The sequence below is a fragment of the Sorex fumeus genome, unplaced genomic scaffold (genome assembly GCF_029834395.1).
Source record: "Sorex fumeus unplaced genomic scaffold, SorFum_2.1 ptg000007l, whole genome shotgun sequence".
NCBI lineage: Eukaryota > Metazoa > Chordata > Mammalia > Eulipotyphla > Soricidae > Sorex > Sorex fumeus.
Window position 1 is genome coordinate 47556698 of NW_026606064.1, and position 18286 is coordinate 47574983.

The window sequence follows — 18286 nt, forward strand, 5'->3', positions numbered from 1 at the left end:
CAGACCTCCACTACCGACACTACCTCCACTACCCAGCCGCCGCCACACTCCAGGACGCTTTCCGGACCCACGTGGCACATCATACGACACTAAATACCCATCTTCTGGAATTGACGTATTATATTTGATAGGATTCAAATATGGTAACACCTACAAGGGCGATTAGAGGTCGCCCCAAAAGCCTCTATCCTTCTCGGAAAGACTGGCAAGCTACCGAGAGTCTTCCGCCTGCATGGAGGAGCCTGACAAGCTATCCGTTGTGTATTCGTTATGCCAAAACCAGTAATTACAACTGGTCTCATTCACCTGACCCCGAAAGCTTCACCAACATGGCAGCACTGAGAAGGATGAGAAAGGAGAGGCCGATAAAATCTCAAGGCCGAACTAGGCTGCCACAACGAAGGAAGACAAAAATGATCATCTGTACTTTCAATGCACATACACTAGCATCAGAAGGACCTGATGGTACAAGCGCAAATGATCAAGTACGACATCATTGGTCTGACCGAGACAAGAAGGCACGAATCTCACCATGCCGTTTTCGACGCTGGAGAAGAATTGTTCCTCGGAACATGTGACAAAAGAGGTGTCGAAGGCGTCGGTGTCCTTGTCAACACAAACTTGACCATGAGCATTGATTCATTGGAATGCCTAACAACCCGAATCGGACGTTTACATTTGAATAGATGTGGCTCACTGCCTGCAGTTTCTATCTTCATTGTCTACTCACCAACATTTCATTATGATGAAAGAGAAATCGAGAAGTTCTACATGGAGCTGGAGAAGTTCTATAAAGAAGACCACACCTTCTACAAGATCATTGTGGGTGATTTTAATGCCAAGATAGGACCGAGAAGATCAGCTGAAGAACTTCACATCGGGACCCATGGCCTAGAATGGAACCAACAGGGTGGGAGACTGTCTGAGTTCATCATGTTGACCAAGATCATTCATGGTAACTCACATTCCAAAAGGCAGAATCTAAACGTTGGACATGGGAGTCTCCCGGTGGACGATTCCACAATGAAATAGATCACATCATATTCAATCAACGGTTTTGCCTGACCGATGTCGCTGTTGTCCCAAAATTCTGAATGGGATCGGACCACCGTCTCCTTCGTGCAAAATTCTACTTCACAGAGCGGGGAGAAAGGGCTGCAAAGTTTAAAAAGAGAACTCCCAGAACGACCACCAACTGGGAGCTCTTTGGCACTATTGCGGCAACATGGGAAGATGCCATTGTTGACAAGATTGACGAGGAATACGATCGACTGGTTCAGCACCTCCATGGTTGTGCGAGGAATGCCAAGAGAACGCCACAAAAATACGCCAGTCTTCGAAAACTCATGTTTTTATTGTTTCTTTTTTTTTCTTTTTTGGCATGAGTTCCATATAGAGTTCCAATTTGGATTACCTTCTTTACAAAAACACTAATGTACAAATCTCTAATAAGGGCTTTGCACTGTGACAGCCTCTCTTTTCTACAATGTATTTAGTATTAGAGTTTAGACAAAAGCAAGCTGTAAAGCATTTTGCAACTTTTTTTTTTTTACAAATCTAATATTCAGTACATATTGTTGATCTTATCAGTACATCCTTAGTTTATGGATGGAAGGAAAAGAGACTTCTACTTATGTAAGATGATCTTTTAATCAAATTTAAATTCTTTTTTATTTAAAGAGGAACATAAGGAGAGGAAAGGAACTAGGTCTAGCTTTTTTTTGAGATAACAAAACATGTCACAGATTTTATATTTTATTATTATAATTTTTAGTCTTTGTGAGGGCAACTGGATAAACTACTTGGACCTGTTAGTGTGGTGCCACTCTGGAGTGGGGGATCTGGGTGCCATCAGGGTCATATCCAAGAGGTACTCAGCAGACCATTCCATATTGTGTGCGGTGCCAGGCTTAGTTGCCTCTGCAGGCAAGGCATGTGCTCCAGTCCTTTGAGATATTTTCTCAGCCACCAATTGAATAATTAAAAAAAAAAGGTAATAGTATCTAAATACCCAGCGATGCACAGGGGTTACGCCTGGCTCTGCACTCAGGAATTACTCCTGGCAGTGCTCAGGGGACCATATGGGATGCTGGGATTCGAACCCGGGTTTGCCTCGTGCAAGGCAAACACCTATCTGCTGTGCTATTGCTCCAGCCCTCAAGAGACTGTCAGTCTTAAGGACAAACTACATATACATACACACACATATAACATCATACAATAATGTCACAGAGTTTCTAACAGTGGTCAGTACAAAGTGCTTCAGGATCAATGAAGACAAAATTCTAATTCTAATTTTCTTAGGAGAACACCAATGCTTCACATAAATAACATAGGAAATGAACCTCTAAAAATAAATAGAATTTTGCTACTTTCCTTTGATTTATAGTATAGAGATAGGGAATATCAGGAAATGAAAAGGCAAAAAAAATGTTGGAGTAATAAGAGTAAATAACATTATTATTATTATATAGAATTGTGTGAAGCAATCACTGATGTAAAATAGAAAAGAACTTGAAAACAATACACTGTCACTGTCACTGTCCTCCCGTTGTTCATCGATTTTCTTGAGCGGGCCCAGTAACGTCTCCATTGGAGACTTTGTTGTTACTGTGTCTGGCATATCGAATACTCTCGGTAGCTTGCTGGGCTCTCCGAGAGGGGCAGAGGAATCGAACTTGGGTCGGCCATGTTAGCTGCGTGCAAGGCAAACGCCCTACCCACTGTGCTATTGCTCCAGCAGCAATAAATAAATAAAATGAATAAAAAAGATTGACAGTCTCTTAAAGGAAAATATTTTAATCATTTATTTTGAACTTAATGATTGCTGCTATGCTTTGTATGGTATAGACTCTTTTTGAATATATATGTTCAAAGGATAGTACTGCACTGTAGCACTGTCCTTCCTTTGTTCATTGATTTGCTTGAGCGGGCACCAGTAATGTTTCCATTGTGAGACTTGTTACTGTTTTGGCATATCAGATACGCCACGGGGAGCTAGCCAGGCTCTACCGTGCAGGCGGGATACTCTCAATAGCTTGCTGGGATCTTCGAGAGGGATGGAGGAATTGAACCCAGGTCCTTCGTGTGCAAGGCAGACGCCCTACCCACTGTGCTATTGCTCCAGCCCATGTTTAAAAGGATCAATGTACAAATGTGAAATACTATTTTTTCTGGTGAAAATTGCTGAAACCAAACCTGTACAATTTGATTTTACTTTTCAAACTGTTGTATTAAAAGGTAATATGTTTATCATCAAGAGTGAGAGAAAGTAGAATGCTTAATGTGGGGATAAACTACCCTTTGTATATTCCTTCAGCTTTGCATTATTTCATGTTACTTGATGTTTAAAAGTTTCAAAGAAATGTAATTGGTATGAGAAATAAAGGAGGGATTGGAAAGTTAGTGTAGGAGTGCCTGCCGTGCATGAAGCTAACTGTAGTTTAATCCTTAACACCACATATGGTCAGACCTCCGAGCACTGATAAGAATGATCCATGAGACTGGCCCACATTCAAAAGAACAAAAGCAACCGATGCTGGCGTGGATGTGGCGAGAAAGGGACACTCCTTCACTGTTGGTGGGAATGTCCACTGGTTCAGCCCTTCTGGAAAACAGTATGGACGATTCTCAAAAAATTAGAAATTGAGCTCCCATTTGACCCAGCAATACCACTCCTGGGAATATATCCCAGAGAGGCAAAAATGTATAGTCGAAGTGACATCTGCACTTGTTTGTTCATTGCAGCCCTCTTTACAATAGCCAGAAACTGGAAGAAACCTGAATGCCCAAGAACAGATGACTGGTTAAAGAAACTTTGGTACATCTACACAATGGAGTACTATGTAGCTCTTAGAAAAGATGAAGTCATGAAATTTACATACAAGTGGTACAATATGGAAAGTATCATGCTAAGCGAAATGAGTCAGAAAGAGAGGGATAGACATAGAAAGATTGCATTCATCTGGGGGATATAAAGTAACAAAGTATGAGATTAATACCCAAGAATAGCTGAGATCAGCACCAGGAGGATTACTCCATAACTTAGAGGCCAGCTGGGTATCCTAGAGGAAAGGGCTATTCAGATAGAGAAGGGAGCACCAAATAAAGGATGTTTGGAGGATCCTCCCAGGAGGGGAGATGCATGTCGAAAGTAGACTATGGACTGAACATGTTTGCCACTCAATGCCTCTTTTGCAGACCACAACACCCAAAAGGAGAGAGAGAACACAGGGGATTGCCCTGCTACAGAGACGGGGGGATGGGGGGATGGGGGTGGGAGGGATATTATCCATGGTGGTGGAAAATGGGCACTGGTGGAGGGATGGGTATCTGATCATTGTATAATTGAAACCAAAGCACAAAAAATTGTAAATCTACAACTTTAAAAAAAATAAAATAAAATAAAGGGGAAAAAAAAAAAAAAAAAAAAAGAATGATCCATGAGTACAAAGCCAAGAGTAGCTCCTGAGTACCGTTTGGTTTGTTTGTCTTCCTTTACCTCCAAAGAAATAAAACAAATGTCATTTAAATGTAAATTAGATTGATTTCTTCTCTATAGTTTATAAGAGTCTTAAATACTCTGACTTAATTCCTGATCACAATTAAAAGTTTTATTGTTTAACAAATATCATTGTTTATATTGATTTGTGTCACGTTTCATTAAAAAGTAATAGATGTCACTTTTTCCTTTCAGCTAAACCATTTACTTCTAAAGTGAAACAGATGCGATTACATAGAGAAGACTTTGAAATATTAAAGGTGATTGGTCGAGGAGCTTTTGGAGAGGTAAGAGAATGATTTTATAAAAGTACTGTTAATTGTTTCAGAAGCTATTTAGTACGGTGTGTGAAAATAGATTACTTCCTGTTATATGTAGGTGATGTGATTGATCAGAAAATACCTTAGCATTTGGAATGAATATTTCTAGTTGGAATGTTACTTGTAGATATTAATTGCAAATGTCAGTTCATGTAAGTATGTATGCATGTACTTCTGGACTTCTGTTTCTCTGGTTTATTTTGTTATTCCTTGTGGAAATACTGCACTAGTTATTACTCCAGTTTATAAGAAGCCTTTTTACTCTCTGGTTTGTATCCCAACTTATTCCCTCTCTTTCTTTGTTCTTACCTTTTATATTTTGATATAATTTTAGAATCAGTTTCTCAATTTGTGTCTACTCTGAAAATTTTACATATCTGGAATTTTGATTAGGATTAGAATGAAATTAAAGTTAATAGGTACCAAAGATAACTTGTAGATAATTTACATTGTAAATATTGACTAGTCATTCCATGAACATGGCACATTCCTTCTTTACTTAGAATTATATACATTTCTCTATTAATGTTTTGTAGCACAGCGGGTAGGGCGTTTGACTTGCATGCAGCCAACCCAGGTTCTATTCCTCTGTCCCTCTTGGAGAGCCCGGCAAGCTACTGAGAGTATACCGCCCACATGGCAGAGCCTGCCAAGTTCCCCGTGGCGTATTCAGTATGCCAAAAAACAGTAACAAGAAGTCTCACAATGGAGATGTTACTGGTGCCTGCTCAAACAAATCGATGAACAATGGGAGGACAGTGCTACAGTGCTAGAGTGTTCATTCAGTAGAGAGGACAGTTACTTCTTCCAGTAGATTTATTTTATTTGCAGATATGCGATAGTCTTCGTTATGTTTAAATTTCATTTCCTAGTTGTTTTTGATAGTTTTTATTAAATTTTGTTTTCTAATTGTTTTTTATGGTATTTAGAAATATAATTTTATTTGTAGACTTTATGCCTAGAAAACTTGCTAACTATACTTTTAAAATCATGAATTATGTTTTTCTTTTCCCCTCACCTGAATTTTGTGTCACATATGGCAGTACTCATGGCTTACTCCTGGCTCTGTTCTCAGGGGTCTTTGTATGGTGATGGGGATTGAACACAGTTCCACACAAGCAAGACAACTACCCTACCCTTTGTACTGTCTCTTCAGCACTATAAAATCATGAATTTTGTTGAATTTTAATAAAATGCTTACCAGTATCTTTTCAGACACACTACTTTTTTCTCCTGTACACTATTAATTGTTTACTTACAATGATTTGTTTTCTAATGTTAGGCTGATCTTGCATTTCTAAAATTACTAAGTTGGGATTTATTATCCTTTATAAGCATCATTGGATTTGCGTTTATGGATGTGTTTTTTAGGACCTTCGAGAGAAAAATTTCTACTTCCAATGTCCTGATCAGATTTTGCTATTATGTTTATTAGTTCATAAAAAGGGATGTATTCTTTATTACTATTTGCTAAAATAATATGAGATCATTGTTATTATTTATTGTTCATGTGCTTTTATGATGTCATGGTTATTAGTGAGTTTAAGTTATATATTCTATTTTTTAATGGAATTAGAACCATTGAATTTTCTATTTATGTATCAGTTTGGCTAAATTTGTTCCTTTAAAAAAATATATTTTTTTGGCCACACTTGGAAGTGCTCAGGACTTGCTCCTGGCTCTGTGCTCTTGGGATTACTCCTGGCAGGCTTAGGGGACCATATGGAGTACTGAGGATTGAACCTGGGTCGGTCACGTGCAAGGCCATTGCCCTTCCTGCTGTTCTATTGTTATAGCTTAACAGTGTTCATATTATCCAAATTTATCATTGCATTGATCACTTTATACCTAATTTTTAAAAGTTATTTATTTGAAAGTTTTCTCAGTTTTGTTACCTTTTTAATTAATAAACTTTCAACGTTTTGGATTTTTCTACTGATTTTAAAAAATGTTTTAAATTTCTAATTTTTATTCTGCTTTTTGATTTTAACTTGCTATTATTTTTCTAACTTTCTGAAATAAAGTTTTTCTAGCCCTTTCAATTTTAGTAACATGACAAATTTTGATATGTGTCATATTTCATTATTGTGTTCCTTAAAATATATCCTATTTCTCCTGAAATAGGATATATTTTAAGGAATGTAACATGTCTGCCATGGAGGCAGGGGGAGGATGGGAAAGGGGGGTATACCGGGGATATTGGTGGTGGGGAATGTGCACTGGTGGAGGGATGGGTGTTTGATCATTGTGTGATTGTAACTCAAACATGACAACTTGTAACTATCTCGAGGTGATTCAATAAAATTAAAATATATATAATTTCTAATGTGATTTAAAATATTTTTTTAAACCTATGAACTTAATTTATTGTTCAATTTCCAGATATTTGGAGGGTTTTCTAGTTAATGTTTCTGCTACTGAGTTAGAATCTAGTCTGGCAGCCAGTGAATATACTCTGTGATTTCAGTTCTTGAAATTATTGTGCAGTATTCTGTAAATAAGGTAAAGGTAAAGGTAAAGGCCCTCCCGTTGTTCATTGATTTGCTCGAACGAGCCCAGTAACGTCTCCATTGGAGACTTTGTTGTTACTGTGTTTGGCATATCGAATACGTCACGGGGAGCTTGCCAGGCTCTGCCATGCAGGCAAGATACTCTCGGTAGCTTGCCGGGCTCTCCGAGAGGGGCGGAGGAATCGAACTCGGGTCGGCCATGTTGGCTGCGTGCAAGGCAAACGCCCTACCGCTGTGCTATCACTAACAGAGAAAATTTATTTTATTGTTGAAATCTTCCATGGCCATACTTTTTGTTTGTTTGTTTTTGCTTGATGTGTGAGCTTTAGAGGGAGGATTCTTTTAGAATACAAAAATTTAGAATGTTAGAATACAAAAATTCTTTGTATTTTTTTTCTAGTTTTTGCTCATAGTAAACAGATTTTTGCTTGTTAACTTTTATATTTTCCTGGTGATTAACTCTCTTATCCTAATAGTAATACACTTACTGTAACCAAGTAATACATAAAATTTCCTATTCTAATAGTAATAGGTTGATTCTAGTCTTTTAAATTAGTATTCATATTAAACATCTTTTTTTTTTCAGTCTTTTAGTTTCAGCTTTCTATATCCTCCTTTTTACTGTTAAGTATACTTGACTATATAGTCTTGGTTCTAACCTTCTGTTCCATATGCCTCGGATATGTGATATGGTGTGGAATACTATCTAGGTTTCTGTAATTACACTTTATGACATTCACACAAAGACAAAATCACCTAACATTACTTTTCTCAGAGTGTTTCTCAACTATTTATGGACATTGTATGTTTGTCTTCATGCTGATTATAGTTTTTGTTTTTTAAAAGATTTCATTTGGTAACCTCTTGTTTCTTAATTGAAGTATAGCTATCTTAATGTAATTATACTACACATGATTATTTGGTTTCAAATTTGTCTTACCCAAATTAACTTCTGTTATTTTGCTCAGGGCTTGTTCCTGACAGTGCTCAGGTAATCACATGTGCTGCTGGGGACCAAACACTGGTATGTCTGGTGCAAGGAAAGCACCTTACCTGCTATACCACCTCTCTGGCCCATTTTTTTTTTTTTTGTTGTTGTAATTGCTATTTTCTCTTAGCTTTACATATACTATAGCTTCAAAATGATTATAAGTTATGTATTCATTTGGGTTTACCCATATATTTCCATTTTTTTTTGTTTGTTTTCTTATGGCATGGGAGTGCTTCCCCTGGTAGTGCTCAGGGCTTACTCTTGCCTCTGTTCTCAGGGATCACTCCTGGTAGAACTCAGGGTACCAGGGATATCAGTTGATTTGGCCACATGCAAGACAAGTGCCCTAATTACTACACTATCTGTCTAGCCACTCTGTCTTCTCTTCACATTCACACACTTTTTGTTATTGTTAATTGTGGGAACCTTATTTGCTGGTGTTTGTTGGAGATGGGGACAGGGACATTTGTCCTCGGATTTAAACCCAAGGTCTTAAGCATGCAAACAAGTGTGCTTTACCACCTGAACTGCGTCTCCATCCTTTAACATATTTCTTTTGTTTTAATTTTTAGTGCATACCAGCTGTGCTCAAGGCTTACTTTTGGCTCTGCTCTCACGGATCACTCCTGGTGGTTCAGGGGGGACCATTTGAGGTGCTGAGAATTGAACCCGAGTCTGCTGTGTGCAAAGCAAGCACCTTAATCACTACTATCTCTCTGGTCCCACTTCTTTACATATTTCTTAGTGGTTACCAGCTTCCATTCAATAATTGCTTTCCTTCTGAATTAAAATTCCCTTTATTCCCAGTTCTGCTGATAATTGATTACTTTCGGGTGAAAATGTACTCATTTGAAGTATTGACTTCTTTTAAAGTTGAATTATAGAAGTTATCAGTGGGCTTTAAAAAACTATATGGACCATGATATAAATTGAGGTAAAGAGCATTTTTAGGGCTGGAGTGATAGTACAGCAGGTAGGTCGTTTGCCTTGCATGCGGCTGACCCGGTTCGATTCCCAGCATCCCATGTGGTCCCCTGAGCACCACCAGGAGTAATTCCTGAGTACAGAGCCAGGAGTAACCCCTGAACATTGCCGGGTGTGACCCAGAAAGCTAAAAAAACCCCAAACAAACCATTTTTAGTATTCTCTTAGTTCCCATTGATGTTTGTGTCTGAATAATTAATCACCTGAATCCTATTACTATAATTTTTTGTCTGATTTTAAATTTGACATCTATGGAATTTATACACATGAAAATATGTAGTTTAACATTTTTATTGACATTTTTAAAATTAAAATGTATTTTATTTAAGCTAGTATGTCTAAAATATTTTAACAGGTAATCAATAGTTAAAACATATTTGCATTATTTTATTCATACTAAATACTTTTTCTTTTTGCAGTGCTGGAAATCAGACTCGGTGTCTTATACATATAAGATATATTCTCTACCACATCCTGTTCATGCATATACTAAGTCTTTAAAATCTATTTTGTATGTTACAGCACATCTTAAGTTGAACTAGTCACATTATAAGTATATATAGATTTTCAGTTTTGGCTTCTTTTATTCAACATTTTGCCTGTATGATTAATTTTGTTTTTATTGATTCATGGTATGCCTTTGTATGAAGAACCACAAGTTATTTGTCCTAATGTTGGTTGGTATTCAGGTTTATGGTGTAGTTATTTTATTAATGATGTTATAAACATTCCTGAATATGTCTTTTGGGAGATAGAAGCACTTGTTTTATTTTATATAAACTAGCAGTGGAATTAATGGGTATTTGGTTAGGCATATTATGCTTTTGTATATAGTACCAATTTCATAGGAGGTTGCCAATTTACATGTCCACCATGTAACTGAAGGTCCCTGTTGCTACACAGCCAGACCTACACTTGGGTGATTTTAAACACTTTGTCCTTTTTTTGGATTTTTTGTTGGTTCTTGTTTGTTTTGTGGGCCACAACCAGTGATGCTCATGGGTTACTTCAGATTCTGTACTCAGGAATTACTCCTGGTGATGCTCAGGGGACCATATGGGGTACTAGAGGTCAAACCAGGTTGAGTTGGTGCAAGGCATGTTCCCTACCCATTGTTCTACATTGCTCCAGCTCCATTTTATCTATTTGTCAGAATTGAGTAGTGTGTATTAATTTGTGATTTAATTTAAAATTCCTTTGTAATACTTAGTGTTGAGCCTGGTTTCCTTTATCACTTTATTGAATTTAGACATCATTTAAAATTTTTTAAAAAAATTTCGTATTTAATCACCATGAGATACACAGTTACAAACTTGTTCATGATTGTTGTTTCATTCATACAATGTTCCAACACCCATCCTTTCACCAGTTTACATTTCTCACCAACACTGTCCCCAGTTTCCCTCCCACCACTCCCTGTCCCCACTGCCCTGACCCCACTGCCCTGCCCCCACATCTCTGTGGCAGTCTCTCTCTGTCTGTCTGTCTGTCTCTCTCTCTCTCTCTCTCTCTCTCTCTCTCTCTCTCTCTCTCTCTCTCTTCCCCCTCCTGAGAATTATGGTTTACAATACAGATACTGAAAGGTTTTCATGTTTGTTCCTTATACTTCTAGCACTCAACTCTCATCCAGAGTGATAAACATCAGTTTTTGTAGCACAGCGGTAAGGCATTTGCCTTGCACGCAGCCAACATGGCCGGGCATTTGCCTTGCGTGCAGAAAAACGAGCTGAGCCGGGTTTCATTCCTCCGCCCCTCTCGGAGAGCCCATCAAGCTACCGAGAGTATCTCGCCCTCACGGCAAAGCCTGGCAAGCTAGCTACCTGTGACATATTCAATATGCCAGACACAGTAACAACAAGTCTCACGATGCAGATGTTACTGGGCCTGCTCGAGCAAATTGATGAACAATGGGAGGACCGTGACTGTGATGGACACAGTAAGAGATGCATTAAGCTTATAGAGTTGCTCTCCTGGGGTCATCCTGATCTCAGACTACAGTGCTCAGGCCAGGTTAATCTTTCTTATCTCTATCAGGGTCCTAGTCTCGTAGTTACTTTTGGATCATGAAAGAGTTTGTCATGATCAAGCTCTTAACTTATAGTTAAGAATTGTGGTGCTTTGGCCAGGCCCATCTCGATGCCAGGGTAGCACATAGCTTAATGCTTGCTCTGGTCCCGTCCAGTCCCTCGTTGGGACCCTGCTTTTGGGGGCGCTAGGAAGTGAGGGCAGCTGAGGCTTAAGTCGAGAAAGCAGATGCCCGGGAATGAATAATATTCAAATCCAATTAAATCCCAAGTTACAAAAGCTTAATATTGTCTTCTTGTGTGTATACAAAAGGACATTGCCTTAAACTATTCAGTAGACATAAGGGGAGGAAAAAGGCAATATTAACTTTTAATACAAGTTCAGTTTCCTAGAAAGATCTGACCTTACAAATTAACAGAACCTGATTAGGGGAATAAACTGATTAACTGTTTGGTGAAGAGAGCATAGAGAAATAGTCACAAATAAAATAAACAAAAGAATGGGAACACTGGGATGAGTGTGACTCGATAAACCTAAGCTACCTGAGAAAGGACAAAACAGAGTTATCCTACACCCAACAGATTAGTGGATGAAAACATTTTGGTATATGTACACACTTAACACTTAACACTTAACTTCCCATTAGTTGTCGATTTGCTCGAGTGGGTGGGCGCCAGTAACGTCTCCATTTGTCCCTGTCGCGTGCTAGTGTAGCGCAATGGCGTCTATTCGCTCCGGGAACATGAAGGGCCTCAAACCGATTGTTCATGATCTTGATGAAGAAGTCTGACCATCTGGTAGGTGGGCGGCCACGCGGTCTTTTGACATTCCGTGGAATCCAGTCGGTAACAGCTCTAGTCCAGCGGTTGTCTTTAAATCTCATTATGTGACCAGTCCATCTGATTTTCGACACCATGGCCAATGAGAAAGCGTCCCTGATTCTTGATCATCGACGGATGTCAGAACTCCGGATTCTTTCTCTCATTTGAGTGAAACGTGATATTCCAAGAATAGCTCTTTCTGTTCTTCTTTGGGAGACCTGAATAGCTTTCTTATCTTGTTTGCATAGGGCCCAGGTCTCTGAGGCATATGTTAATGTTAGGAAGAACAGTGGAATCAAACAGATGTGCCCGGAGCCAGAGGTTCTTCGTCCTCTTAGCTATTTCTTCCACATTCTTGAAGGCGTTCCAAGCCGCTCTCTTCCTCCTGCGCAGCTCGGGTGCCAGGTCATTTGTCATGTTGACCTCTCGACCTAGGTACACATAGCTGTTGCATTTGGAGATGGTCGTTCCATTGAGAGCGAATGGGGCATCAGGAACGAGGCTGTTTCTCATAAACATTGTCTTCGTAAGATTCAGCTGTAGTCTGACCTTTCCACACTCATGGTCAAAGTCGGCCAGCATTTGTGCCCCTTGGCTGATGTTTGGTGTTATTAAAACAATGTCATCAGCAAAGTGGAGGTGGTGTAGTTGCCGACCATCTATCTTCGCTCCCATTCCTTCCCATTCCAGTCGTCGCATGATGTTCTCGAGGGTGGCACTGAAGAGTTTCGATGAAATGGTATCACCCTGCCGCACCCCTCTCTTGACATCAACGATCACTTCTTTATACAATGGTGAGATCCTGGTAGTGAATCCGCAATATAGCTCACGGAGGATCCTGATGTATTGGGCTTGAATGCCCTGATTGGCTAGGGCTTCAATGACTGCTTCCGTCTCAACAGAATCAAAGGCCTTCATTAAATCAATGAACGTTAAACAGAGCGGCATCTTGAACTCCCGAGAAACCTCAATGAGCTTGGTTATCGTGTGGATATGGTCGAGGGTGCTGAATCCTTTGCGGAACCCAGCTTGCTCACATGGTTGTCCTTCATCTAGTGTTCTGTCAATCCTATTCAGGATGACTCGAGTGAACAACTTGTAGATGACAGACAATAGGCAGATCGGGCGATAGTTGCCAATGTCATGGATGTCTCCCTTCTTGAACAGTAGTATGGTCCTGCTGGTTTTCCATTGGGACGGAACCTTGCATTCAGACAGGTAGCGTGTGAAGAGCCGAGCCAGTGTGTTGATGAGTACTGACGGCAGGTTCTTCAGGTGTTCAGGTCTGACCTTGTCTGGGCCGGGTGCTGTTCGTTTCTTTACCAACGAAATGGCGTGTCGGATTTCGGAAGGGAGAACATTGGGAACGACATATTCATCCTGTGGAATTTGGTATGTCGGCAAGTGGACATGGCTATGGAAGAGATTTGAGTAGAAGTCATGGATAATCTTCTCCATTGCCGTTCTGGAGGATGTGATGGATCCATCAGGACGTCGGAGGGCAGTCATCTTGGTCTTGTAGTTGGCGAAGGACAGGCGGGCGTTACGAATACTTTTCCCGGCTTCTGCCGCATCTACCAGTACTTCTGCTCTTCTCTCTTTGAGGTCTTCCTTGATTGCATCTCTGCACTGCTTTGCGAGCTCGGACGTTAGGTTGCGGTTGCCTGAGGCGTGCGCCAAACCACGCTGGCGAATTAGCTCAAGAGTTTTCGAAGATAGGCGATTTTTTGTGGCTATCTCTCTCTTGGCGTTCCTCCAACATTCATGGAGGTGCTGAACCAGTCGATCGTATTCCTCGTCAATGTTGTCAACAATGGCATCTTCCCATGTTGCCGCAATAGTACCAAAGAATTCCCAGTTGGTGGTCATTCTGGGAGTTCTCTTTTTGAACTTTGCAGCCCTTTCTCCACGCTCTGTGAAGTAGAATTTTGCACGAAGGAGACACTACTTCCACTACCCAGACGTCGCCACACTCCAGGACGCTTTCCGGACCTGCCGTGGCAGCTCCGGCCGAGACTCACGCACGACTGAAGACCCACAGAACAAGATAAGCAGAACTCTCTGAGACCTTGGACTCCAGGCTCGGCGGACCCCGGGACAGAGCTTCTCTGCTTGCTCCCACCACCACAGACGTTGCCACACTCCAGGACGCTTTCCGGACCCGCGTGGCAGCTCCGGCCGAGACTCACGCACGACTGAAGACCCACAGAACAAGATAAGCGGAACTCTCTGAGACCTTGGACTCCAGGCTCGGCGGACCCAGGGACAGAGCTTCTCTGCTTGCTCCCACCACCACAGGACGCTTTCCGGACCTGCGTGGCAGCTCCGGCCGAGACTCACGCACGACTGAAGACCCACAGAACAAGATAAGTGGAACTCTCTGAGACCTTGGACTCCAGGCTCGGCGGACCCAGGGACAGAGCTTCTCTGCTTGCTCCCACCACCACAGGTGACAAAGGGATTCTAATCAGGAGCCTCACCCTACCCTGCCCTGTCTGCTTCCATCAACTACCCAGGGATCGAATTGCGCACAGGAGACCCACCCTACCCAGATAAATACCCCACTGGCAGACTTCCACTATCGACACTACTTTCCGCGCGAGACATCATAAGACACTAAATACCCATCTTCCGGAATTTTCGTACCGTATTTGATAGGGTTCAAATATGGTAACACCTACAAGGGTGATTAGAGGTCGCCCCAAAAGCCTCTATTCCTCTCGGAAAGACTGGCAAGCTACCGAGAGTATTCCGCCCGCACGGAAGAGCCTGGCAAGCTATCCGTTGTGTATTCGATATGCCAAAACCAGTAACTACCACTGGTCTCATTCACCTGACCCTGAAGGCTTCACCGACATGGCAGCACTGAGAAGGATGAGAAAGGAGAGGCCGACAAAATCTCAAGGCCGAACTAGGCTGCCACAACGAAGGAAGACAAAAATGATCGTCTGTACTTTCAATGCACATACGCTAGCATCAGATGCATCCATCGAGGACCTGATGGTACAAGTGCAAATGATCAAGTACGAAATCATTGGTCTGACTGAGACAAGAAGGCACGAATCTCACCATGCCGTTTTCGACACTGGAGAAGAATTGTTCCTCAGAACATGCGATAAAAGAGGTGTTGGAGGTGTCGGTGTCCTTGTCAACACACACTTGGCCAAGAGCATTGATTCATTGGAATGCCTAACAACCCGAATCGGACGTTTACATTTGAATAGATGTGGCTCACTGCCTGCAGTTTCTATCTTTGTTGTCTACTCACCAACATCTCATTATGATGAAAGAGAAATCGAGAAGTTCTACATGGAGCTAGAGAAGTTCTATAAAGAAGACCACACCTTCTACAAGATCATTGTGTGTGATTTTAATGCCAAGATAGGACCGAGAAGATCAGCTGAAGAACCTCACATCGGGACCCATGGCCTAGAATGGAACGAACAGGGTGAGAGACTGTCTGAGTTCATCATGTCGACCAAGACCATTCATGGTAACTCACAGTTCCAGAAGGCAGAATTTAAACGATGGACATGGGAGTATCCCGGTGGACGATTCCACAACGAAATAGACCACATCATATTCAATCGAAGGTTTTGCCTGACTGATGTTGCTGTTGTCCCAAAATTTCGAACGGGATCGGACAACCGTATATGTACACAGTGCACTCAAATGTAAGAAAAGATATCTTGTACTTCACTGTAGTTTGGATGGAACTAGAGCGAGTCACATTAAGTAACATTAATTAGAAGGAAAATGACAAGATACTGATGATCTCACTTACATTTGGTATATAGAGAAACTGTCATTGTCACTGTCACTGTCCTCCCGTTGTTCTTCTATTTGCTCGAGCGTGCCCAGTAACGTCTCCATTGGAGACTTTTGTTGTTACTGTGTTTGGCATATCGAATACATCACGGGTAGCTTGCCAGGCTCTGCCGTGTGGGCGAGATACTCTTGGTAGCTTGCCGGACTCTCCAAGAGGGGTGGAGGACTCGAACTCGGGTCGGCCATGTTGACTGCATGCAAGGCAAACGCCCTACCCACTGTGCTAACAATGTAAAGAAATAGATAATGAGCAAGGCAAACAAACCTTATGACAGCCAAGTATTGCCTAATCCCTCAACTCCTTCCCTCCGCCCAGCCCCCCAACAAAAGTAGCATGGTACGCCTTGCTATCAATAATAATAGTAATAATAATAATAAGGTAAAGGTAAAGGTAAAGGCCCTCCCGTTGTTCATCGATTTGCTCGAGCGGGCCCAGTAACGTCTCCATTGGAGACTTTTGTTGTTACTGTGTCTGGCATATGAAATACGTCACGGGGAGCTTGCCAGGCTCTGCTGTGCGGGCGAGATACTCTCGGTAGCTTGCCGGGCTCTCCGAGAGGGGCGGAGGAATCGAACTCGGGTCGGCCATGTTGGCTGCGTGCAAGGCAAACGCCCTACCGCTGTGCTATCGCTCCAGCCAATAAATAATAATAATAATAATAATAATAATAATAATAATAATAGATCCCTTCTCTGCTCAAAATCTTCCAAGAAACTTATAGAGGGGGACACTCCCAAACACATTCTGCAAGGCCAGAATTGCCCCTTTTTTGTTAGGGGAGGGTTGGATTAGGGCTTACTCCTGTCTTTGTGATTAGGCATCACTCCTGGCAGGGTTGTGAGGAACGTATATAGTACTGGGCATTGAACCTGGGTCAGCTGTATGTACGGTAAGCACCCTATCTGCTGTACTTTCTCCAATCTTCACCAAGTCACTCCTAATTATAATCCAAGATACAAAAGCACAGTGTCAGGAATAAACCCTGAGCATGCTTGGGTGTGGCTCCAAATGAAATCTTTTCCAGGCTTTAACTTATTGTTCAACATGCAGAATTCAACATTACATCAACAAAAAGAAAAATTCACATGAACATATATTAGTAAGTATAAAATACTTGTGACAAGATTCAACATTTGTGATGAAACATTTAAATAAAATGGGTATAGATAATTTTGCAACATAATAAATACCTTATACTACACACCCACAACTAATATACCATCATGAATGATAAAAACTGAAAACATTTCTCCTAATCTATAGCAAGACAAGGATATGCATTCTTACCACTGTTTTTCAATATAATTGTCTTGCCTAGACAAAGGAGACAAGAAGAAAGTACAAAAGGAATATAAGTTAGAAATAGGTAGTAAATTTATTGCTGTTTGTGAATGGCATTAAAAATATCCTGTGTTCATGTATTGGGAGAATAAATAGTATTTTGTAAGTCATTTTACCTAAAGCAATCTACAGATTCAGTGCAATCCCTATCAGATTACTTACAGTATTCTCAAGTAAATGAGAGAGAGTTATCTGAAAGTTGTGTAGAACACCATACACCCTAAATGCTTAAGAAATTATGAGAGAAAAAGAAAAATTGAGACACCATACTTACTTTCTAACACTAAACCATATTACAAAGGAGTGGTAATTTTGTAAGACAAAAATAGGTGCATAGAACAATGGAATAAATAGAAAATCCTAAAATAAACCCAGATAGTCTAAGCTGTGATAAAGGAACTAACGTCACACAATGGAGATAAGAAAGCATTACTGGGTAGTGCTGGGGAAAGTGAATACCCACATGGTGAAAACATAAAAATCAGTTTATTGTTCCATTCTATTTACAAAAAATTTAATAAAATTAAAAATTTGGATGCTGGATCTACATATCATAAAATACATTAAAAACACAGACTCTAGGACACTGATTTAAGAGATATTTGGAGATTCAACCCCAGTGACAAGGAAAACAAAAGTAAAATAAGCAGATAGAACTGTATCTGCAAAGAGGAAGAAAAAAGCTTTCAACAAAACTAGCTAACAATCTCAGTGTGGTGATGTCACATTTAGCTTAAGTGATTTGGGTCCCTGTACTATCTCTCTGGACATATTGTCTTATTTATATATTTATTTTTTGATTTTTGGGCCACACCCGGTGATCTCCTGGCTTTGCACTCAGTAATTACTTGAGGTGGTACTTGGGGAACCACCTGGGATGCCTGGGATCGAACCCAGGGTAGCCACGTGTGAAGCAAACACCCTACCTGCTGTACTATCGTTCTGGCTCCTTTTGTCTTATTTT

General features: G+C 40.7%; 1 protein-coding gene across 16 annotated transcripts in view; it reads left to right on the plus strand.

Moving 5' to 3' along the window:
* Positions 1–18286, plus strand: part of CDC42BPA (CDC42 binding protein kinase alpha) — a 309339-nt gene that overhangs the window by 64489 nt on the left and 226564 nt on the right. For 15 of the 16 annotated variants that reach the window (XM_056137674.1, XM_056137749.1, XM_056137680.1 and 12 more), the window contains exon 2: positions 4697–4788. In XM_056137674.1, coding sequence (XP_055993649.1) covers positions 4697–4788 — 92 coding nt within the window. Of the gene's footprint in view, positions 1–4696; positions 4789–18286 lie in introns of those variants that run through there. The other variant, XM_056137758.1, reaches the window with a different exon arrangement.